The sequence below is a fragment of the Leguminivora glycinivorella genome, chromosome 4 (assembly GCF_023078275.1).
Source record: "Leguminivora glycinivorella isolate SPB_JAAS2020 chromosome 4, LegGlyc_1.1, whole genome shotgun sequence".
NCBI classification, from domain to species: Eukaryota; Metazoa; Arthropoda; class Insecta; order Lepidoptera; family Tortricidae; genus Leguminivora; species Leguminivora glycinivorella.
This window is the reverse complement of record NC_062974.1, coordinates 22,862,671-22,888,506: the sequence shown is the minus strand read 5'-3', so window position 1 is coordinate 22,888,506 and position 25,836 is coordinate 22,862,671. Positions and strand designations below refer to the sequence as shown.

Sequence of the window (25,836 nt, the reverse complement as noted above, 5' to 3'; positions counted from 1 at the left end):
CGGAGGTAATTTGTAATTTGAAAATTGGCCGAGTCGTCCGCCGTGATCCGCTCAGTCGGACGGGACCCTCCCTGGCTCTCTGCAACCTCTGAGTAAATAGTCGCATCGCCGCAGCTTCTGCCGAGCGACTTACTCAGTCGATAAGATACTCTCTGCGTATGCACACCTAGCATGATAGTGTGACAATGGCCAAGTCCATTGACGATCTCTCCAAGAAGAACAGTGACGAAGACGGCATGGATGACGACAGCGAAGCACCGATCGGCTGCTGCCAGCGCCTCATGGCCTGCCTCCGCATCAACCCGAACCTAATAATGTTAAAAGTGACTTTATTCGTGATGTACGGAGCCACGGCTTCTTTACTCCCATACTTGACGATTCATATGCAGAGTATAGGACTTACTGTGCCTGAAATATCGTTTGTGTATTTAGCCTTGCCGTTTACAACCTTCTTAAGCCCGCCGATAACTGGTAAGTACTCCTCTGTCTACAAATGTAAACTCGAGAGCAATGAAAAGAAGCGCTCTGTACTGAAGTTTTACAAAGCACGTCCCCATGTTTTTATGATCCTTGAGTGTAATATTGTAAAATTCCATTGTAGGTTTTCTGGTGGACCGTTTTGGCGAGTATAAACCAGTGGTCATCACAGCTTTAATTCTAAACGCTGCGTTCCACCACTCACTGCTCTTGATCCCGCATCAAGAAACCCCCGGGATGATGCCTTCGGCTTACGTCATGAGGGATCCTTACAAAAATAGCGTTGAGGTAACTGGCCTTTCATAAGTCTAATAAAAAAAACATGGTCCTTAAAACTTTTTACCGCTAAACGTAAACTTCTCGAAAACTTTTATTGAGGATACGTATTTTTGATTTTTATTTTGAAAATTACTGCATATTCCGTCACCGTCTTTACCGGAATTGGTCCTTGTCACATATATATATTAGGGTAAAGAGGAGTATACTAATGCCACACTTGTAAGAATTCGAGCAAATCGGCGCCATCCGGCAGCAGGACGAATTAGCCGGTGGCAAAGTCTTAGCGCTCGGTATTATAATATTCTGCCGAGTGCAGACGGACTTGGCGGGAAAATACAATTGTATTTAGGTTACATTTTTAACCGATTGGCTTATATATTCTGTTTATTTATTCGTTTCTTCATCATGGCATCTAAACTGCTGTCGACGTGATTAATTTCTAGTCATAATATTGCATTTTTTTCGAGAAGTTTTTTGTTTAGCACAACCGAGATTTACCAGCATACGCATGTGAAGGGTTAAAACATAGAAAAATATATCTAAAATCTATGGGTCAATCAAAGGTGTTGACAAATGTCTGTTTCAAAAAGTGTCAGTTGAGTCAGTTGGATTGTTATTGGACCCGATTTCTAAATTGTACATTTTACGATAGCTCCTTATAGTCGTGGATCGACGTTCATCACTGTGTACAAGCGTTCATGTCTGCCTTCATAATGTATTGTACCTAAGTACTTATATGTATTTTAGTGCCATCCTTCCATTCAGTGAAATATTAACACAAATGTTATAAGGTTTACAGCATTTATATTTCCATTATTTCCACGTAGGGATAAATATTTACGTCACATATCATCCGACTGACGGACGCAACCCGACCTATTACCTACTCAAGAACTTTTGAAGGGGCAACCTTTATTACTCTAGACAGGCCAGTATGGTCAAGGACCTAACAGATGATAATTTATAGGCGAATTACGATGCTCCCCTTTAGCTATTTGAGAGGCAATGTCTTGTAATTTGAACCAAATAGCGGATAAGTAGGCATATGCATTGTCTAAATATAAACTAATGTAGAGCGATTCGTTTACTATGTACTGAGGAATTTATGTTTCCTCTTAACTGTGAGATTCGTAGGATGAAGCGGTGGATTTGTAAGTCCTTAGGATATATTATGATATTTTTCATCAGTACAACATATATCACCATTATATATATCTAAAGGCAAGCTGCTGACGGCCTACCAAGAAAATAGAAAATTGAAATTTCGTTGTCTGTCTCTCAGCCACTCTTTCTAGATTCAAGCGACACAAATGTTGATAACATATTTTGGTGTTTTTTTGCGGTACCTTTGAGCGGCCAATCCAATCGTTTAGTTACATTTTAGTCGTGTAAAAATAAGCCTAAAGGCTAAATAACAGAGGTTTAAAAATTGGATACAAAAATACTCAAAGCATTTTAGGAATCATGATGACTTTTATCATTACTTCAATGCGTCACATAATTAAATGAATAAGTGAATACTTAATTATAATGTTATCACTTCAAAAATTACACAGTTCAAAGATCATTGGTCATTTGTTACCGACTTTCCAAGTAACAAGAGCATAAACATTTTGCTGTAGGTACCTTTTAATGTGCAAGGTGGTAGCCACAATGAGAACATGAATTAAACAATAAAACTACTCCAAAACCATTGTTACTAATATGTATAACATACGATTTATTTGCAGTTCCCTATAAGGGTGCCATTTCTTCTATAAATTTTATTGCATCAACTGGTTCTACATTTAAGCCATGGTTCGCAATAAGTAATTCTAATTCTAAAGCCTGATCTCGCAAGACAGAACCTACTTTTTCGGGATCTTCTAGATTCCCAAAATACTTACACGTTTGTAATTTCGCACTATCATCAACATCATCATCATCAGTGGCTCTCTTATACTTGCTCTAACTCTCATTATCTACTTGCAGATTTGGTGGAGTCCTTGCCCCAGCAGAGAATGCCCCGATGAAGACGAACAGGTGGATTTTGTATTGGACCGCTGTATAGACCACTGTCTCCTATCCGAGCCGACTGAGAGCCCTGTTGATCCGTCGGATGATAAAGATGACCTGGACTTTCATATTAGCCGCAAATTCAAGTCGAACGTAAGGTAAGAAATGAAAAAGCTACTTTGCGAACGCGATAGTCTGTTGAAAGGACGTATTCGTCTTGTTACAAAAAAATATGCTGCCTCTTTTTCGTGACTTCTTTAGGAAATATAATTATTATTGAGGAAAAAACCTTCTAATTCTCCACATTTCCTAAGTCTGTTTTCGTAGAAATTCTCAAGTAATGTACCTATTTATTATCATGATAAAAATAGTATAATGACAACCCTTGTGTAGGTGTTATGTACTTTCGAGTCAATATTTATATTCGACAATGAGTTTTTATGGTGTCTGCCTACCGAGAATCATTTCAAGCAAACAGAGATAAAATAGATTTAATTGTACATACATAGACGTATGAAACTTGTGATCATGTAGGTAATATAACGTAATTTATAACTATAGTGGCATTATAATACTATACGTCATAACAATCAGTATTATGCGTAATATCTAGAGACAAAAATAACTAAAATTGGAACAAAAGTAAGAAACAAATCTTTTATCAATAAGAAATATTAAAATAACGATTTTAATGATTTTAGCTTGTTCAATATTACTGACGACGAGGACTATAATGATGCAGCGTTCTTCCTTGTGGAGGTACACGAAGATCTTGGGGATCCGAAGGAACAACTAGGCATAGAAATGGAAAGGGTTAGTACTATTTAACATTCCCGTTATAGGTATTGTTGGAGTAGGTTATAATCAAAGAGATATGAATATACCCAGCGCCGGCCCGTACACTCGATCAGGGTAGAGCGAGTTTGAGTTTCGGCGCCCTTGTACTTGTAAAGGAGGAGCGTTGATGGAAACAACTTGTTGGTTGAATGCAGGGCCGGATTAAGGGTAGAGCGAGTGGAGCGACCGCTCCAGGCGCCACATAGTAAGGGGGCGCCAAAATCGAGAATGTGGAAAAATCCATACAAAAAATTATACATTGCGTGGGCGCGCACATATCATAAATTTGCGAGATTTTTACTTTAGATTAAGTGGAAAGTTGCACCACATTGCCAACATATATCAACAATCATAAGGGCGCTGTTGCTGGGGCGCCGTAAAAGAAGGATTCTAGCCCTTGACGAACCACATTGTTGTGCGGCCCAACGACAAATGTGAAGTCAAAATACCCCAAAATATGCCAAAGACCGCAGCTCTGCAGTTGATCAAAGCTTGGAAGCTCGCTGCTTCCCCGCTAGCGGGTTGAGTTGAGTCTTAATAAATTGCGTCAATAGAAAAAAAAATCGCACTCGCTTCGCTCGCACTTACTATTTATGTCAGTTCTCTTTGAGAACGTTACTGAGGAAAAATCTGTTTTCCTGACTTAGCCACTAATATAGTACTCCATTTTGTTTGTTATTTTATGTACATGATATCCACGTTACACCCCACGTAACTATACTAGGGTGCGACTGAGAAAGTTCAACTCTTGTACCTTTCGTACTCTGTATGATGAAATCCATAAATTCTGTACAACGTTAATCTTCAAATTACGGTATTACTATGGAAAAATTTCGCGCTCGCTACGCTCGCGATTTTTTTTCTACGTCGTGCTAGTTAAGTTGTAGTGTGCACTGTACGTTACACACACCTTCACGTAATCTCTCTATATATTCCGTAGCTTAAGGTTCATATTTCAGTAATATATCATACATTCAACCAACAAGTTGTTTCCATCAACGCTCCTCCTTTACATGGCGATCCTGCCAGTGCGGCCTTGTGCTGCACTGGCAGCGCGCTGCGCTGCCAGTCAAGGTTGTGAAGTGAAATATAAGTTATTTTAAATAAAACATTTCGGACATTAATAAATATGCGAGTAAGTGACATTGTGTGGAGCGGAAAAATAACAAACGAACAGTTTTGTCAGGACTTGGAACGTGAAGTAACAGTGAAGGTCACAAATTTTACAGCAATGGACACTCGAAACGTATATAAAAAGTGATTTTAAAATGGACTAAATTTCATCATTTTCATCTTGAATTAAAATTTAAATACCAACTGCCGAGAGCAAAGTTTTTAAGAATATGGAGCAGCAGGGAGTTGTTGGTGTCCTTGGTCGAGCATGGCGTCTGGAGGTCCAAGGATAGCAGTAGAAGAAAGTGAAGGTTGTGGTTGTGATAAAACAAAAGTGAAATGTGAGGTTTGCAAAAGTGTACACGAATTACTGTAGGTACAAACTTTTTTTTCTCGTTCTTAGTGAAGCAGTTTCCTTTATTTTTCTTTTAGTTTATAAAGTTTAGTATTAAAGTTATTTTACTTCTACAATGTTATAACTGCCGCTGCATGAAAAAAAACACTTATATAGTTAAAAAGTTGATCTTTTACGAGAAAAAGAAATATTATTGACTACACCTGTTAATTTTATTACATAAAAACGCGGATTTCTTTTATTCATTTCTTATTGTTTTCTAACATACATTTGATAATTTCATATTAAGTACTACATTTCATATAATAGTAAAGTTACTCAGCATACTTTTATACCCAGCAAATATGGCATATGACGGCGGCGCGTGTACTCCTTATAGGGATTGGCATGTGTCGTCTGTTATTTCATCTCCAATTTCACAGTTCGTGCACTCATTAGATCACTTGAATATTATAATGATGAAATTAAATTTCAATAACTGTGCTTAACCCTTTAAATACTTATTTCGACTTTTACCTTATAATATTAAAAGTACATCAAAGTTTACCAAATTTTAACCATATATCTACTTGTATTATGTAACTAATTTGATTTCTAGATTTGTAACGTTACTTTTTATTAGATATTTTATTTTTAATGATGACAAAGTAAAATTGTGTCGGACGAGACTTTCTAATTAATTCATGGATCTGACTTATTTAATAAACAAAGGAATGACGAAGTATTGTAATAACGGATATGACTTTTTAAATAAATAATGGTACTTATTGTAAATGATAATAGTTTTGAAGGTAAGGTTTGTTTTTGTAAAGTTTTATAGTTTGATTTAAAGGAATGTACTTAGGTTTCGTAAAATGATTGGTCATCGAATGCTTGTGGAAAAGTTCAGTGAGGCAATGAATGTGAAAGAAGTGAAATGATTGTAGACAGAATTGATTTATGGGAAAATTTAAACACGTAAGTTTTTCGAAGGACTCTTGGCCTGATCAACTGAGGGTTGCCGGATTTCCTACATGTTAAAGTTTTCATGGAGTGTGAGATTAGTGATTGCATTTTTGAGTGTTGTTTTATTTTGTGAAAGATGAGTGAAAGTAATTAATTGATAACAAATATAATTATGTGACTATCGCAAATCGTTGGCCCAAGAGGCAGCGATTAGCAAGGGTACGCCAGGGTACAAGACAGGTAGGGAATCCTTGGAGATCTGATCATGATTCGGTCGAGTACCAATCGTGAAGACTCCTTGGACACATGGAAGGTTATTGTGTAAGGAAGTGTTAAAAGAACTGCCTGTATGAGAAATATATAGTATGTGTGCGCGCTTAAAAAAAAAATCCTTGTACCCTGAGCAAATAAAAAAAAAATATTGTAAGGTCGGCCGACCACGTGTGTAAAAGCGTTGCGTACCCTTGGTCTTACCTTGATCTTATATAAATAATTATTGAGTCTTGATGTTTGTGAAAGATATAAATAAATAAATAATAAGCAATGACGTCATACTTAATGAAATAAATGTAGTATGTATGTACTTAATTAATTGAAAAAGCTTGCAAGTGTATCTAATAACGTATAATCCAAATGATAAATGACTGGTACCTAATGATAATGACATGATGAAAACCGATAATAATGACTATTGACAATTATACTATGACACCTAAAATGCCAAATATACTTTGGTACGTAGTGTATTGACGAATACACTACGAATATAAAAAAAATGTAATACTTATTCTTGTCTTTTTAAATTTAATTCAATGTATCTTGAGTAGTTTTAATGTTTTATTTGTGTTTTAATGCTTATTTTTTTTGTGTAATGAAAAAAAAATGCTTGTTCTTTTTATTTACAATTGTATTTTTGTCTTAATTTTATGTCATCATTGCGTGCATAAATTTGTTATTCACTATGAAATATGCCTAAATAATAATTGATATTATGTAAAATTGACTTGTACACACATTGTGACTATTGGATATACCTTTCTATGACAAGTTTTACATGTAACAATACTGAATTAATATTTAAAAAAAATGGTGTACCTTATTCCGGCTTACTATTTTGATAAATGTATTGTTGTTTAGAAATGAAAACTATAAATTGGGAAATTTAATGTAAAAAAAAATATTCTGTATGTCAAATATGTTTTCAAAAAATGTATTACAGTAAAAAAAAAAACATGTAAACTATTTTTTTTCTTTTTTAAAGGGGGGAGGTGTAGTGTGCACTGTACGTTACACACACCTTCACGTAATCTCTCTATATATTCCGTAGCTTAAGGTTCATATTTCAGTAATATATCATACATTCAACCAACAAGTTGTTTCCATCAACGCTCCTCCTTTACAAGTACAAGGGCGCCGAAACTCAAACTCGCTCTACCCTGATCGAGTGTACGGGCCGGCGCTGGTTGAATGTATGATATATTACTGAAATATGAACCTTAAGCTACGGAATATATAGAGAGATTACGTGAAGGTGTGTGTAACGTACAGTGCACACTACACCTCCCCTTTAAAAAAAAAAAATAGTTTACATGTTTTTTTTTTTACTGTAATACATTTTTTGAAAACATATTTGACATACAGAATATTTTTTTTTACATTAAATTTCCCAATTTATAGTTTTCATTTCTAAACAACAATACATTTATCAAAATAGTAAGCCGGAATAAGGTACACCATTTTTTTTAAATATTAATTCAGTATTGTTACATGTAAAACTTGTCATAGAAAGGTATATCCAATAGTCACAATGTGTGTACAAGTCAATTTTACATAATATCAATTATTATTTAGGCATATTTCATAGTGAATAACAAATTTATGCACGCAATGATGACATAAAATTAAGACAAAAATACAATTGTAAATAAAAAGAACAAGCATTTTTTTTTCATTACACAAAAAAAAAATAAGCATTAAAACACAAATAAAACATTAAAACTACTCAAGATACATTGAATTAAATTTAAAAAGACAAGAATAAGTATTACATTTTTTTTATATTCGTAGTGTATTCGTCAATACACTACGTACCAAAGTATATTTGGCATTTTAGGTGTCATAGTATAATTGTCAATAGTCATTATTATCGGTTTTCACCATGTCATTATCATTAGGTACCAGTCATTTATCATTTGGATTATACGTTATTAGATACACTTGCAAGCTTTTTCAATTAATTAAGTACATACATACTACATTTATTTCATTAAGTATGACGTCATTGCTTATTATTTATTTATTTATATCTTTCACAAACATCAATACTCAATAATTATTTATATAAGATCAAGGTAAGACCAAGGGTACGCAACGCTTTTACACACGTGGTCGGCCGACCTTACAATATTTTTTTTTTTATTTGCTCAGGGTACAAGGATTTTTTTTTTAAGCGCGCACACATACTATATATTTCTCATACAGGCAGTTCTTTTAACACTTCCTTACACAATAACCTTCCATGTGTCCAAGGAGTCTTCACGATTGGTACTCGACCGAATCATGATCAGATCTCCAAGGATTCCCTACCTGTCTTGTACCCTGGCGTACCCTTGCTAATCGCTGCCTCTTGGGCCAACGATTTGCGATAGTCACATAATTATATTTGTTATCAATTAATTACTTTCACTCATCTTTCACAAAATAAAACAACACTCAAAAATGCAATCACTAATCTCACACTCCATGAAAACTTTAACATGTAGGAAATCCGGCAACCCTCAGTTGATCAGGCCAAGAGTCCTTCGAAAAACTTACGTGTTTAAATTTTCCCATAAATCAATTCTGTCTACAATCATTTCACTTCTTTCACATTCATTGCCTCACTGAACTTTTCCACAAGCATTCGATGACCAATCATTTTACGAAACCTAAGTACATTCCTTTAAATCAAACTATAAAACTTTACAAAAACAAACCTTACCTTCAAAACTATTATCATTTACAATAAGTACCATTATTTATTTAAAAAGTCATATCCGTTATTACAATACTTCGTCATTCCTTTGTTTATTAAATAAGTCAGATCCATGAATTAATTAGAAAGTCTCGTCCGACACAATTTTACTTTGTCATCATTAAAAATAAAATATCTAATAAAAAGTAACGTTACAAATCTAGAAATCAAATTAGTTACATAATACAAGTAGATATATGGTTAAAATTTGGTAAACTTTGATGTACTTTTAATATTATAAGGTAAAAGTCGAAATAAGTATTTAAAGGGTTAAGCACAGTTATTGAAATTTAATTTCATCATTATAATATTCAAGTGATCTAATGAGTGCACGAACTGTGAAATTGGAGATGAAATAACAGACGACACATGCCAATCCCTATAAGGAGTACACGCGCCGCCGTCATATGCCATATTTGCTGGGTATAAAAGTATGCTGAGTAACTTTACTATTATATGAAATGTAGTACTTAATATGAAATTATCAAATGTATGTTAGAAAACAATAAGAAATGAATAAAAGAAATCCGCGTTTTTATGTAATAAAATTAACAGGTGTAGTCAATAATATTTCTTTTTCTCGTAAAAGATCAACTTTTTAACTATATAAGTGTTTTTTTTCATGCAGCGGCAGTTATAACATTGTAGAAGTAAAATAACTTTAATACTAAACTTTATAAACTAAAAGAAAAATAAAGGAAACTGCTTCACTAAGAACGAGAAAAAAAAAGTTTGTACCTACAGTAATTCGTGTACACTTTTGCAAACCTCACATTTCACTTTTGTTTTATCACAACCACAACCTTCACTTTCTTCTACTGCTATCCTTGGACCTCCAGACGCCATGCTCGACCAAGGACACCAACAACTCCCTGCTGCTCCATATTCTTAAAAACTTTGCTCTCGGCAGTTGGTATTTAAATTTTAATTCAAGATGAAAATGATGAAATTTAGTCCATTTTAAAATCACTTTTTATATACGTTTCGAGTGTCCATTGCTGTAAAATTTGTGACCTTCACTGTTACTTCACGTTCCAAGTCCTGACAAAACTGTTCGTTTGTTATTTTTCCGCTCCACACAATGTCACTTACTCGCATATTTATTAATGTCCGAAATGTTTTATTTAAAATAACTTATATTTCACTTCACAACCTTGACTGGCAGCGCAGCGCGCTGCCAGTGCAGCACAAGGCCGCACTGGCAGGATCGCCATGTAAAGGAGGAGCGTTGATGGAAACAACTTGTTGGTTGAATGTATGATATATTACTGAAATATGAACCTTAAGCTACGGAATATATAGAGAGATTACGTGAAGGTGTGTGTAACGTACAGTGCACACTACAACTTAACTAGCACGACGTAGAAAAAAAATCGCGAGCGTAGCGAGCGCGAAATTTTTCCATAGTAATACCGTAATTTGAAGATTAACGTTGTACAGAATTTATGGATTTCATCATACAGAGTACGAAAGGTACAAGAGTTGAACTTTCTCAGTCGCACCCTAGTATAGTTACGTGGGGTGTAACGTGGATATCATGTACATAAAATAACAAACAAAATGGAGTACTATATTAGTGGCTAAGTCAGGAAAACAGATTTTTCCTCAGTAACGTTCTCAAAGAGAACTGACATAAATAGTAAGTGCGAGCGAAGCGAGTGCGATTTTTTTTTCTATTGACGCAATTTATTAAGACTCAACTCAACCCGCTAGCGGGGAAGCAGCGAGCTTCAACTGCAAGCTTTGATCAACTGCAGAGCTGCGGTCTTTGGCATATTTTGGGGTATTTTGACTTCACATTTGTCGTTGGGCCGCACAACAATGTGGTTCGTCAAGGGCTAGAATCCTTCTTTTACGGCGCCCCAGCAACAGCGCCCTTATGATTGTTGATATATGTTGGCAATGTGGTGCAACTTTCCACTTAATCTAAAGTAAAAATCTCGCAAATTTATGATATGTGCGCGCCCACGCAATGTATAATTTTTTGTATGGATTTTTCCACATTCTCGATTTTGGCGCCCCCTTACTATGTGGCGCCTGGAGCGGTCGCTCCACTCGCTCTACCCTTAATCCGGCCCTGAATATACCTGTGGGTATTATTTATATAGTTTGACATACCTACTAAGGAATATGCCATATTAACGATACTTTTGGAAGAGATCTAGTTGAAATTCGACTCGAAGTAAGTGGTTTGTTACAATCTATGCTTCGAGTCAGTTCGGACTCAGGTCAGCGAGTTCGAGTCAGGTCAGAGAGGAGTCGACAGTTCGTCACTGTTTCTAAGCCTTAAGCAAGATGAATCAATATAAAATACTGACGTAGTCTTATTTGGAGCTTATTTGGTGTCTTCAGATACTATTTCCTGTTTCAGGATGAAAATGAAACAATAACCGATTTCAAAACAAGATTCGGTGAAAAGCTCCTCATAGACCAAGGAGTAAACATAACAGCATTAGACAAAGAGGATTTAAGATGTGGAGGTTTAGTAATGTTACATAATATGACCAAATTGTCACAACAAAGACTGGAAAAAATATCCCGTGACTGTATTGTCCAAAAATGTGACTTCAGGTAAATTTAAACACATATTTTCTATTTTAAACTACTTACTATTTATCTATTGTAAATATAGAGGCTATCAAAGGATTAAGTGTGATTTATCATCGGAATATTACAGGAAAGGCGGCCCCGATATTTGCCCACCAGATTACAAAGAAAGCGACGACAAAACTTTCTACATCTACTTCTTCCTGAGATTTATGGGAACCATCATGTTATCTGCTACCGTAACCATCATGGATCCTATCGCTCTCACAATGATACAGAAATACGGCGGTGACTTTGGCCGAGAAAGATTATTCTCGAGTATCGGCATGGCTATATTCTCTCCTATAACTGGCATGCTTATAGATATGAGGAGTAAACAAGTCGGTGAGTTAACGCCATCTCGTAATCGTTATCTTATATCAATAGTTTGTTGTGTTTACATCGGTTTGTTGATTGCAGGTTACACGGACTATTCCGCTGCATTTTACACGTACGACGTCTTACTCTTGATATCGGCCATAACAGTAGCCGTGATGCCACTAGGAGCGAAATTGCCTGCAGATAATTTGCTACACGACCTAGTGAACATCATAAAGATGCCGCACATCATAATTTTCATATTCTTCCTGTTTGCGTTGGGCAACTTCTGGGGTTTTATTGAATCTTATCTTTTCCTGTATTTGAAGGAATTGGGGGCACCGAACTTCCTGTTAGGTAAGTGCAGCAACTAATATTACAAAAATTGAAAGCAAATATTGACCATTTTCCTTTTATGTCATGGAACCGAGCTATATCAATTGCCCCAAAGAAAGAGATACAAAATTTAGTAGAAAAATAGAAATTATCAAGATATTTAAACTGTTGTGAGTTGTATTGTTATAACTAAACTTGTGTAAAAATTCAATAGGTAATGCGTAAGAAAATTATACTGCTTCAAATTAAACAATTTCGATTGTCTAGTGTCTCCTCCATCCTCGGTTAAACGACGATCGTGATGACGTCTCTTCCGTTTTCCTTGTATAGCAAGGGGCAAGGGGTGCAATCACGAACATTCGCCGTTAGTAAAATAAAATATCAGTTGTAGCGTCCCGTACCAAAATGGTACAAAAGGAACCCTAGAGTGCGACTCTGTCCGTCAGCCGGTCTGTCTGTCACGTTACTATTTTTTTACAAATATCTAAGACGTACAAACTGTTTACGTTTGGCAGGAATAACAGTGACTGTCGGTACGCTGAGCAGCATCCCGTTCCTGTACGGCGCTGACGCCATCACGGCACGCATGGGACACGTCAACGTCATCATAGTGGCTTTCTTCTCGCACGCGGCCAGGCTCGTCGGATACTCCTTTATTGAGTGAGTCTCTTTCTCCATTCCCTTGGGACATTTTGGAATCAACATTTAAACAGCTGTCATTATAGAAACTTAGAGTGTCACTTTTTGTGTAAGTGGGCGCACTTTCGCAACTGCCCATAATCCGATGGTGTGAGACAAAAAACTACAGCAAAGGAGCGCAGTTACAGAGACTTTAAGGCGGAAAAACACAACAATGCGGGGTTGGACCCTGCTTGTCAAGATGTCATGTAGGACCATGGGATAGAATTAGGACTTTTTAATCATATAATAAAGTAAACAAAACAACATGGTCATACCATTAGAATTATCCCCTTGACTTCAGTAACGATTTACATTTCCGAGAAATCATTACGTTTTGTTTGTGTATACTGTTCTTTTCTTTATAAATAACACAATACATGTACCTTGTAAGTGTTGTAAGTGTTGTAACTTCTGACAATGTAAGTACATCATCTACTACTACGTTGAAACAGTTGAAACCATTGGTGAGACGTATTTAAACAGTGTCTGGTACCCGGTAATACATATCACATTCATCTGACAGGCAGCGATATAACAATGCCGGTTATCTAAAGGAAACACTGTGGGTGTCAGCTATTTTACAATTTGTAGTAATGTGAAATACTTGGCTAGACCTTGGCAATGGCATGTTTGTAATAGTCAATCAGTTCTTACACGTTGTCTTGTCCATCTTAACTAAACATGGAGCTAAGTGGTGCCTTATCATTATCAATCAAATACACGAGTGCATCAACATTAAAGATAACTGTTGTTTAATCGGTATTGGTGCTATTGCTGTAATATGTTGTGGTAACTTAAATTTGTTGATTATTTATAACGTCGTGGTTATGGAGTTTAGAACAAGAGTTGATAAAGATTGAAGAATAAATGGGGATTGAGACCCACATGCCTGAATATTTAAATCGATGGAGCGTGTTTAGAGTTCTAAAGTGAAAGAATACTGTAGATACATTTGCGATGTTACACGATATTATTCGTTGAACGACTATCCTCCCTTTCAAGCAATATCAATACAATACTTGTTACATTTATAGCTATTGTTATATTCGTATTATTTGGATCTGTAGATTTTAATTTAGTTCCGTAAAACCTAACAGCCACTTGTGGAGTTTTATCTTCATCTTCATCAGCAGATAGAGCGTTGCGTCCTTTAACTCTATTTACAGAATTAATGTATCCAGGGGCATTGTCAAGTTTATGAACACAACGACAGAATGTGGGAGGATTTCATACATTGTTAATCCAATGCATTGAACTGGACTGGACAAAGAGAAAAACCTCCAGCTAGAATAAAATTTGCCGTTACAATAAATTTTGAAATCTGACTAATTGTTTATCTATTTAGATAAAACATCTAAATAGATAAACAATCTGCAATTTTAAAATTTCACGTAAACGAGAAACACCAAGAATGTTCGTCAAATCCCAATAGGTATATATGTGTGGAGTGTGGACGCACGCTTATGTCACACTAGATTTTCCCCGCGGTTTCGCTCGCGTTAAATTCGAAACTTGCGGAATGCTCCATACAAACTTCCACCCCCCGTTTTAGGGAAGTGGGTTGCTAGAAAGAGACAAAAATTAGCATATGTCACTCAATTATATCCACTTAAAAATTCACGTTCATTCGTCGTCCCGTTTTCTCGTGAAAGACGGACAAACAGACACACATACTTTCCCATTTATAATATTTGTGTGGATTGGTTCAATAAAGATGATACATCAGACTAGTATTCGTAGTTTAGCTTTATTGTCCCACAGATACCGTGTTATGGTGACTCAGTAGAACTAACATGAAGTAATCGAAATAAAGTGTCTCAGCCATATTTCCTTCATTCAGCTAGTACTACGTACCTAAATATTCCAGTTATGCTTGCCGCAGTATGTTCTTTTCCGGGTATTTATTTTTCTGGGTTGGGGACAACAACGGAAAAATCCTTAAAAAACTGCCGATTCAAAAGTTTTGACCGAGTTTCGAATTGATACATTTTTATTTTTTATCATCGTTAGGTTTTAATAGTTTAATCTTTATATCTTGTCTAGATTCTTATTTATTTGCTACCTACGTCTTATTTGTTTCGTTTAAGTTTTTACAAGTCCTTGATTTTACACGCGTGCTTTTTATCTTGTTCAAACTTTATTTTGAATACCTTTCCTCGAGTCACCTGTTTCCTTCAGTTGTCGCGATAGTTAATATCGAGTATGATGATAAATTTAAAATAAATGGCGAGTAGTATTTTAAGAAGTTTTTTTTGTCTTTTACATTTGGGAGACTTTATTTTGTTTCTACAGGAACTCCTAGTGGTTCTTCTTCTTTCAGACAATAAAATCCCCTTTCCTCTACTCTTGCTACTACTTTATCTTGATCAATATTTATTTTACATACCTTTTAGAATGGACAGTTTTCATACATCTTTAATATTTTGATGATTTTGATTTTCTTTTGTTTTTACAGGAACTCTTGGTGGTGCTTCCCCTTCGAAGCTATGGAGTCACTGTCCGTCCATCTGATGTGGGTGGCGGCAGCCACTTACTGCGCCATGCTGGCTCCTAAGAACCTATTAGCCACGCTCATTGGAGTGCTCGGGATGGCACACTTCAGCCTTGGTGAGTTCCTTCGACGCTTGCATATTAAGTAAATAGGGGAACTGGGTAATGGAGTTAATAAGATTAACAGCTGGGCGTGACAGAGTTGTTATTTGAAGTGGCTTGTTAGTTCTGCAATGAGAGTAGCAGTTTTATTTAATTGTTGCTGCGTTTCTTCGCAGTGACATCACGAATTAAAAAAAATATCTTCGTTACCTAAAATAAACAACTTTGTTATTAAAAAAGTTGCAAGTGCAAGTAGTAGGTATCCCACATAAAGGAATGTTGATAGGTCTCGGCTCACTCCGTGAAAGACCAAAGACATATATAACTCCGTATAGACAGATAAAGTCTAAGAAAAAACGTACCTCAGTACCATACAGAAAAAGGTACGGTGGCCTAGATGGCATTACACTTTTGGGGTACGCTCAGCTAGATGGCGCTAATATTAATATTTGACACTTTAACACATATCAAGCTAAGAATATGGGCCAAATTGTCAAAACTGAGATTCAAAAGTTATAAGCCTGTGTCAAGAGATGGCAGTCTATGCACTGTGATTACACATTTTACTTTGACAGTAACTCTATAATACTCGATCCTCGTTGGTGAAAGACAATGGGAAATTGATTACGCTAGCTCACGGGTTTTATTGCCTTGATCGTCAGTTTGGTTGACGGCAAGGTACCTATAGTTGCCACAACCAAGTTGTTAAATAACTTCGCCTCGAGTAAATATTTTAGTTACATCTATGTAAGTAATGCCTCCGTATCGCTTCGAAAAAGTCAACCACCTCCACAAAACGTAACTTTGTATTGTTATCGATTAAATCCACCGGTTCACAGTAACGTCAGGCAAATAATAACGGTAAGAACATAATCGTTCTGCTAACTTCCAGATCTAAAATACACACCTGATTACCGAGGGCATTAAAATTGTTGACGTCATGTAAGAACATTGAGTTGTAAATTTTTTTTAATCCCCTGTTTTAACTTTGCGTACTTCGTTTGTGTTTTAGTAAATACTGAAGAATGAAAATAACTGTTTTAATTGCGAGAATAATGTTGGAAACAGGAGAAATGATTGCAGAAAAATAACGAGTTCAGCTTTTATTAAATCATGGAAACTTAAGTATTAGAGATTTTACCGTTGTTCAATGTCGCTAATTAAAATATCGCAGAGACTTTTACATTGGTACGGATTATATTTTTTTTATTTAACTTAAGTAACTTAAGTAAGTTATTTATGTAACTTTACTTTTTAAGTAACTTGATTGTCAGTGTAATGAATCTAAGAAGAGGCTAAGAAGATTGTAAATCGTTTTATAATTCGACTTATGACTTATCTTCAATACAAAAATAAGTTTTTCTGGAAAAAAAAATATTTTTGTCACAATATTTTTTATCGCTGACTGTACTTTTCTTTCAACAGGCATCTACTGCTCTCTGAGACGTTTCTAAAAACCCCTTACTCGATGTTTATACGACATTTCATTACAGAGTTCTTATGGCCACCTTTCTGTACCATCATCAGCAGGCCTATTATGCTTGCAATTTCATCACTTATCTACGTGGATAAAGCATCCGTCTCGTTCTGGCATGTATGTCAGTGTGAGAGTGACAGGTGTCTTATCCACGTTGACAAGTGATAAAATTGGAAGCATAATCGCCCTGCAGGTCAGCTCCAGGATACCACGATATTGCATTGTCGCGTGAATATACATGTGTGAAAAATTTCCGCTCAGACAGACAACGAGTCACGAGACAAGTAAATAAAAGCTTGTAAAAATCTCCTCCTTCCTCCATCATATTATATTCCTCATGATTTATTTATTTTCCTCTTATTCCAGGAAGAGGAAGCGGCAGCTTCGGCGGCGGTCTGCTCATCGCCTCCCTCGGGACCAGAGAAGCATTCCGCTACATGGGTCTGATCGCTTTTCTAGGAGGTATCATATATGGCCTGCTTCATTACTTCTGGCTACGGCACATCAACATGACGACGTTGGGACGGCCTAGTGAGCAAGACAATGGTAAGTAACCTGAATAGTTTATAGAAAAAAAATGTCTTGAAACGTCTCTTTGGCTAGTCTAAGCGGACCCCAGGCTCCCATGAGGCGAATGGAGGGATAACGCAAGGAGGAGAATGATGTCTCTTTTTGGCTAGTGATTGACTGGTCCTAGATGGATGACCGAACCTCAAGGTCCTAGAGAATGCCTCAAGACATTAAGTCAGCCATTTGTAGTTCTATAAAAGTATTAAGCTGATATTTTATTAAAGACGTCAAATAAGTTTCACAATATTCGCAACTATGCTACGGTCCCAGTATTGTCATTGCCAAGTCGCTCAGACGCTATCGCTAGATCTGTATTATCAATTCCCAATGTTTTTACGTTCAATTAAAGGAAATTATTTAATACATAATGCGATTTTAATTTCCAGAAAGTGGTGAAGGCGACAAACTAAACGGAGAACCATTAAGGAAAGATGCAGAGACTATGATATCGCTGGAGAGACTGCACATCATCACTCGATACAATCCACTAGGATCACTGCATTCCTTGCCTAGAGGATCAAGAGCTAGGGTAAGTTACCTGTAGTTATGTATGTACATTTATGACGGAGAAAGAAGAGTGAAGGGCCATAAAGAAAATATGCAGAGACCATGATATGGCTGGAGAGATTGCATATTATTACGCTATTCAACCTATTGGGTTCACTACATTTCTTGCTCAAAGGATCGAGAGCCAGGGTATTGTATTTTTAGATTCTTTAAAAAATTAACAAAAATAGTAGTAGTGGTAGTAGTAGTAGTAAAAAACTTTATTGTACAAAAAAAAAACATATAAAACAGAAAAAAAGATTATGATGAGAAAAAGTGAAAAGTATAATAGAAGAAAACTATTGAGTAAAAACGCTTAGACTGTGATATCGCTTGAGAGATTCTAATGGAGTCACATGCTTTGCCCAAAGGATTAAGAGTTAGGGTAAAATAGTTAATTTGATAACCCATGGTGGAAGCATGGTGTGGCATGGCTGAAACCATGATTAATGGACTCAATTTCCCGGAAGTCCAGCGCTGGAAGTCGCCAGCAATATGCTGAGGCGAGGCCATTTCGTGGCACTTTATTACTATTTTTATGTCAGTGTTGTTTATTGTCTGTGTGCTTTCGAATAAAACTCAATTTATTATTATTTATCCTATTCTATTCAATTTGCCGTGGAATGTCTGCATTCACTCAGAGTCAAGAGTTAGGGTAAGGTAAAGGAGAGCCATCCAGGATAGAGGTCGATTGAGACGAATATTAGCGGAAAAAATAATTTGAAAGCAATACATTTTGAACAGGTTTGCAATTCTTATGCAAGTCTAATTGTATTTTAAGTCAATATAGGTTTTTCCTGATTCACAAATAAGTTCAGTTTCAAAAATCACTGATTCAAAAATTACTTTCATTAGAATCATTAAATAACATTTGCCTCTTTCTTTCCAGCTATCCCAAGGCGACATAAACGAGCTGTATCGCAGCCGCAGCGGCAGCAACAGCCAACGTCGCTGCAGCAACATCGAGATTTCACCGAAGACTCCACAGGGCTCCGCCTCCAAGGTGGACCTGCTGCGATCAGCGCTCGAGATTGGCCACCAGCACGGGAAAGGACACATCTCCAATCCAATGCTGTCGAATAGACCGCCGCCTCAGCTTTATAAGGTAACGACTTAAGTTCAGTAAGATTAGTCCATCTTCATATAGTTGCAGATTCCACAGAGTTCAGCTTCGTACACCTGTCATGGTATATCAACATCACATCTCCATCTTTTTTGAATATCGTGCATTGCTCGTGAATGCGCGTGTGAGACAAACGATACCTGACTGACATCTTTTCGAAATAGTTTTGATGTGGATATTTGAACTGACCTGCCTTGCCCTCTACCGTATGGTACTCGTATCGTACCAGCTAAATAAAAGTAAAGAGAGGAGATTAACCACGCGCTGTTGGTGTTTCGAGTTTCGAGTATTTTCCAGGGTCAGGGGACCTCGAACCTTTTGAATTTCGAACGCACGAATTCGCCGTTCGAAGGTCTGTGGAAAACGACGTAATGCTAGTTTTGAAGTAAGACGCCTAGTAATTTTAGTGGTAATGCCCACTCGTTTTCGATTCAGTTAAGAAAATTTAAATCGCTAGTAGTGGATTGAACGAAATTCACGAAATCAATGGTCACGTGTCGGTTCTAAAATCGGCCCCTGTTCGGGAAGATAAGAGTTGTGAAATGTAAAACAGCCCATATAGGTACATAGACTTTTTCTCTTTCAGCACAGACTATTTTCGTTACTTGTCACTTTTCGGTAATCACTTCTTGCAACACTTGCTGGTTAATGTTATAAATATGCTCGTAATTAATGATGAAAAGAATAATGCTAACTTCTAATGTGTATAACGAACGAGAGGAGTTATTAGTAGTTTTTATATTTTTTCAACAAAACCAACACAAATAGTACCTACCTACTGTTGAACGCTGTGTTTGTCTACTATCTGAACACTGACGCATTGATGCAAATTTATATCACTGCATGATTTAAGTGTCAAAGCTATTTAGTTTTCTTCCTCTCTAGCAGTATAGTAAATTGTGTAAAAAATCCTTAGTTAGGCCACTATCATTTATGTTTATCATAGAAATGTGATCATAGGCAACGTGCCGTCCTTTTTCTTCACGTTGGAGTAAAAGGCAGGCATACAGACCTATGATCATATTTCTATGATAAACATATGATAGTGGACTATCGGCCTAAGTGAGTCGGGGTCTTGCGTCGAATTGTTTGGTGCCTTTTCTTGAGAACGCCACATTTCTAAGCAATTATTAATATTGTTAACAATTATATTTAGGTATTACCTATCGGTTATGCAGTAATATGCACTCAAATAAAAACATTGAACGAAGAAAATGATATGGAGAATTCTTAATATGACAATGTATTCTTTATAGATATACCTACATACATACATAAAATGAAAAATGAAAATGAAATATTTATTTTCAAGTAGGCATATTACAATGCGCATATGAACGTCAAATAAAGCTACGCCGGCTCTAACCCTACGCCTCAGCCTCGAGAAGATTTCAGTCCCCCCTCAGTTGGGAGGGGGGTATCCACTATGGGACCGGCAAGAAACTCGGCGGGCAACTTCTTTTCAAAACATTACATCTTATAATTAACATGCATTAAATAACAAGATACAATTTAACATGCAAAAGTATTCATCAAAGAATATGAACATAGCTAGGTATACTCTATGGAAATTAATTTCAATAAATTATATTATTGCTTAATAATACGTCGTTCTTCTTCAGAGAAAACATATTAAATTGTCACAGAAGAAAAAAGATAATATGAATCTCAATATCATTAAATATGTAATTTACCTACACAACATAAAATATAAAATATTTGATGTGCTTTCTTATCTGAACTGTGTCCTCTATACATAATACAATTATTTTAATTGCTATTCGTTTTTTGTAGTTTCTGGTTCGGGCCATGCATGTTTGTCTGTCAAATAGTCCTACATACTACATACAATCAGGCCTGTGTCCCACGAAGGGGTAGCAGAGCACATGAAACTACTCAGGTTTCAGTGCCACTCTTGGCAAATAAGGGGTTGAAAGAAAACGAAACTGTGACATTGCAGTGACAGGTTGCCACAGCCTCTCGCCTACGCCACAATTTAACCCATATCCCACAGTTGCCTTCTACGACACCCACGGGAAGAAAGGGGGTGGTGAAATTCTTAACCCGTTCACCACACGGGCGGGGGTTTTAGATAGTAGATACCCATCTCCTATTTCTTTAAGATACATGCAGACCTACTGTTTCTTATCAGTTAATAGTAAGGTATTATTAGCACAAAAGTATAATATTTGCTAGAATGAGGTTGAAGGCCTGAAATCTAAAAATAGTTTCCAAGCATTAATTATAGCAATGTACTTTACTAACATACATATTACCAAAATACACCGAAGATGCGATACTCAGCCGTCAACAAGTGCTACACCGCCCCAGCCCTGCGTTCCGTCACCTCCATCCATATCAGACCACACCGCATCGGACGTTCACGTACCTTTCCATGAACTACTGAGTGATCTCAAAAGTTCACGCCCAGTATTAAAGCGGATACCACGCGGTGCCAGAGTATCAGTGTGCAAATCATTGAGCCTGATAATTAAAGCAATCCTGTCAAATAACTCCGTCGCCAATTGGGAAAATTTTCTTTCATTTTCTTTTAAGGTCCTCCACATAAATTCAGACAAAAATTCAAAATCTCTGACAAAAAAATTAAAGACAACTGTTTCAGCGATATTTCACTTCAACCCTCTTCCGGAAATTTTAGGAACAACAATAATTTGTTTAAAACAGTCGAGACCAAAATTTCTGATGGCGACATAAAAGGCGCAGCACGCTTGCTTTTTTCCGACGATGCAATAGCTCCCTATAACTCTGAAACACTCATAGCTTTACATAGTAAGCACCCACCTCCAGTTACAGACCTTCGCCTGCCCGATCCCCCATTACCTGCTGATCTGAATCTCGTTGCCACCCCACAGGATGTCCTTGGAGCCGTAATGTCTTTCCCCAATGGCTCTGCTGGAGGTCTGGATGGTCTGACACCTCAGCACCTGAAAGACCTCCTATGCAGCGGCTGTGGGGAAACGGGGGACACGCTGTTAAAGGATCTGACGGCCCTGGTTAATGTCATGCTGGCCGGTCAGGTTCCGGACGGCATTAGGGATATCCTGTACGGAGCCAACCTATGTGCTTTAAAAAAAAAAGATGGCGGTATCCGCCCCATAGCGGTTGGTACCACACTCCGACGCCTAGCCGCCAAGATCGCTTGCCGCTCCATCCTTTTGGAGCTTACCCCAGAACTTCAACCTATCCAACTGGGGTTCGGCTCCAAAAGCGGATGTGAAGCCGCGGTTCACGCCGTAAGAACATTCCTTGAGCAAAATTCAGGCGAAGTTCTGCTGAAGGTGGATGTTTGCAACGCGACTCAATACCGTAGACAGGGGCGCCTTGTTGGCTCAATTAAAAAATAAAACCCCTTTGATATACAAATTTCTTTGGCAGTGTTATAGTTCTCCCTCCAAATTATTATATAAAAGTAACGTTCTGGCTTCATCCGTAGGATGCCAACAAGGCGACCCGCTCGGTCCAGCAATTTTCAGCCTCGCCATACATCCTATCATCAAAGAACTAAATTCAAAATTAAACGTGTGGTATTTAGACGACGGGACTCTCGGTGGTGAAGCGAACTGCGTCCTGGAAGATTTAAAAAAAATAATCATTGACATGAATACTATTGGCCTTTCACTAAATTTTTCGAAGTGCGAACTTTTTATCACAGACTCCTGCCCGAACAAGAATAACACTATCGACCTTTTTACACAACTAGCTCCGGGTATCAAAATTATAAACAAAGAGTCGCTTCACCTCCTTGGTTGTCCCATTTTGGACCAATCCTTTGAAACCTTCATTGACTCTAAGATTCAAAATTTTAAAACAACATCACACCGTTTGGCCAAAATTAATATTCATTCAGCCTATTCAATCATTAAGCACTGCCTTTTCGTCCCAAAATTTACGTACATACTCCGCGGAACTCATCTTTGGAAATACCCAACTTTGGTATCAAAATTAGATATGTTAGTCATTGAAACAATCACCTCCATCTTCAATATCCATTTTGACGACAGAACTTGGACCCAGGCTAGTCTTCCTATTAGGTTTGGCGGCCTGGGTATCCGCAAAATTTCTTGTGTTGCTCTACCTGCGTTCTTGTCCTCGGTGCATGGTGCTCAAAGCCTTATAGGTAAAATATTAGAACCTTCAATTGGATCTATAGAAGCCGCACACTGCTCCGAGGCCAAGAACGTTTGGTCCATAACCTGTCCAAACACGGACCCGCCTGCCAATCTCTGTTCGCAGAGGCAATGGGACGAGCCGCTCTGTCGACTAGTACGGGAAAACCTTTTAAATACGTCAACTAGTTCGACAGACCGAGCTCGTCTCCTTGCGACTGCGGAGTGGGAGTCGGGTCTGTGGCTACAGGCTTTACCCTCACCAAACATTGGGACTCTGCTGGATAACACCACCTTTTGCCTAGCAGCTAGCTTGCGATTGGGGGCATCAACAAACCAGCCTCATCGCTGTCAATGCGGTACCATGGTGGACACATTGGGTCACCATGGCCTCTCATGCTCCCGAAGCGCTGGAAGGATCCCGCGCCACGCCAGTATCAATGATGTTATCCGTCGGGCCCTTGTCAGCGCGAAAGTGCCAGCAGTCCTGGAGCCCACCGGCCTGGCTAGGGACGACGGCAAGAGGCCTGACGGTATGACACTGGTGCCTTAGAGCATGGGTCGGCCGCTAGTTTGGGACGCTACTTGCGTTGATACACTGGCGCCGTCCCATGTTTCAGTCACCAGCGTTGCTGCTGGCGCTGCGGCATCCTCAGCCGAAAGCATCAAACGCCGCAAATATGCCGCCCTAGGAACCAGCTACATATTTGCGGCGTTTGGCGTTGAGACCTTGGGGCCATGGGGGCCCAGTGCCCGTCATTTGTATAAACATTTGTCATCTCGCCTAATAGAGACCTCAGGCAACCAGAGGGCTGGCCAGTATTTTGCGCAACGTATAAGTATCGCTATACAGCGTGGAAATGCTGCCAGCCTTCTGGGTACCTTGCCCATTGACGGCGATTTAGGCCAAATTTTTTATTTATAAGTAGGTTAGGTATTTAGTTTTAAGTAGTTTTATCATGTTTTTGTTTGTTTGATGTATTTACTATATTATAATTATATCACTTTACGATGAGATATAATATTTGTTTTAATAATAATATCGTTGCTTGCACTAGTTGTACTTCGTGTCGTCCTAACTTTGCCGAAGGTTATTATTCCCCCTAACTGCAGTATTTAACTGCTTGGAATTATTTATAGTTGAGGCTACTTCACTGATTTACAGTTGTACTTTGAAGAAATCTACTAAAACATAGACAAACTTTAGACGCCTTACTGTTAACTACTTTTTACTTACCTTAGCAATAACTTGTAAATCCGTACATATTAAGTATTAACGTTATAACTAAGTAATTATTTTATTTTATTTTTTTATAGAATCGTGGATCCCACAGTCAAACTGTGTGTAAACAGTTTTGGGGGACGTTGTATTTATTTCTATATTCATGTAAGATGCTTATTGCTTATTCAATAAACAATTCAATTCAATTTAAAAAAAAATGAAACCGTAAATAATACAAATGGTAATCGCAATCAATATTCTCGTTGATAACTTTACTTCTCCGATGATCTGATAGGTTTTTACCTGTTTTTAGCTGTTTGAGATTGCCTTTTAAGATTACGTCAACATTATGATAGTAATCTACTACATATCCTAACATTACCTTAAATGTAATGTAAAAATCTATTCTTAGATTTAAAATTAATAAAGAATCATAAATATCTTAACTAACTAATATTTAAACTCCCGTGAGATTCAAACATATTTAAAACGCGTCGTTACTCTCTGGCCTCTGCTAAAGATCCTCGGAAATGGGTTAAAACATGTCGTGCGTTATTTCGACTTATTTAAAACGTGAGTAACCTACTTAAAATCTTAAAAGTACGTAGCAAATAAAACTTGGCATCTCTTTTCCAGCTCGCGAACAGTGCTCCAAAGCTGACCCAACGGAACAACATCTCTCAGCCCGTCCTCAGCGAGTACGACACGCGCCGCCGAGACTCCATCCCCGAAGAGGCAGAGGAGGACAAGCTGGTCAGTAAACCCGCAGCTGGTCACAAACCTGCCAAAACCAGGAGTGGCCACATCCCACCACCGCCGAGCTACGACGAGGTCATACACGAAAGAAAAAGTTGGCACTCTGATGACAGCACACCCACTTAGGAGTAGAGAAGAACTTTGAGTCTATGCCAAAGAGATGATAATGCCTGATTGGCATAGATTCATAGATGATGCTATAATAATAGTAACTATTCATTTTGCTGTCATAAAATGAGGAGTTATATAGAAGTTATTGCCAAAAAGTTAGTTATAAACCTTGCTGGTGTATGTTGTAAATTTTGGTTGAAATCGATTTGTACAATGTTTGATTATTTTATAGGACATCAGTCATTTATCATAATAAGTTCAATGCCATTAAAAATCTGATATTTATAAAAAAAACTTTTTGTACTAATATTAAGCATAATTTTGTAAAAGGCTTTAATTTATTTAAGGTATAGATAGAAATTGCTAATTAATATACA

At 37.3% G+C, this 25,836-nt stretch overlaps 1 protein-coding gene across 1 annotated transcript; it reads left to right on the top strand.

Annotated features, from left to right (window-relative positions):
• The first annotated feature begins 28 nt into the window (after window positions 1-28).
• LOC125225342 lies at window positions 29-25,804 on the top strand. Its single transcript, XM_048129008.1, has 13 exons — window positions 29-471; window positions 602-765; window positions 2,728-2,909; window positions 3,453-3,564; window positions 11,386-11,585; window positions 11,692-11,945; window positions 12,021-12,275; window positions 12,770-12,914; window positions 15,391-15,542; window positions 17,371-17,550; window positions 17,961-18,103; window positions 19,010-19,225; window positions 25,229-25,804. The coding sequence occupies exons 1-13, from the start codon at window positions 186-188 to the stop codon at window positions 25,472-25,474; spliced, it is 2,535 nt and encodes an 844-aa protein (XP_047984965.1). The 5' UTR covers window positions 29-185; the 3' UTR covers window positions 25,475-25,804.
• Window positions 25,805-25,836: the final 32 nt, after the last annotated feature.

Excerpts from the sequence above, each read along its gene's own strand:
- LOC125225342 (XM_048129008.1), top strand. The coding sequence starts at position 186 with ATGGCCAAGTCCATTGACGATCTCTCCAAGAAGAACAGTGACGAAGAC. Across the intron at positions 11,586-11,691 it reads GTCCAAAAATGTGACTTCAG|GAAAGGCGGCCCCGATATTT; the intron begins GTAAATTTAAAC and ends GGAATATTACAG. Across the intron at positions 15,543-17,370 it reads GATGGCACACTTCAGCCTTG|GAAGAGGAAGCGGCAGCTTC; the intron begins GTGAGTTCCTTC and ends CTCTTATTCCAG.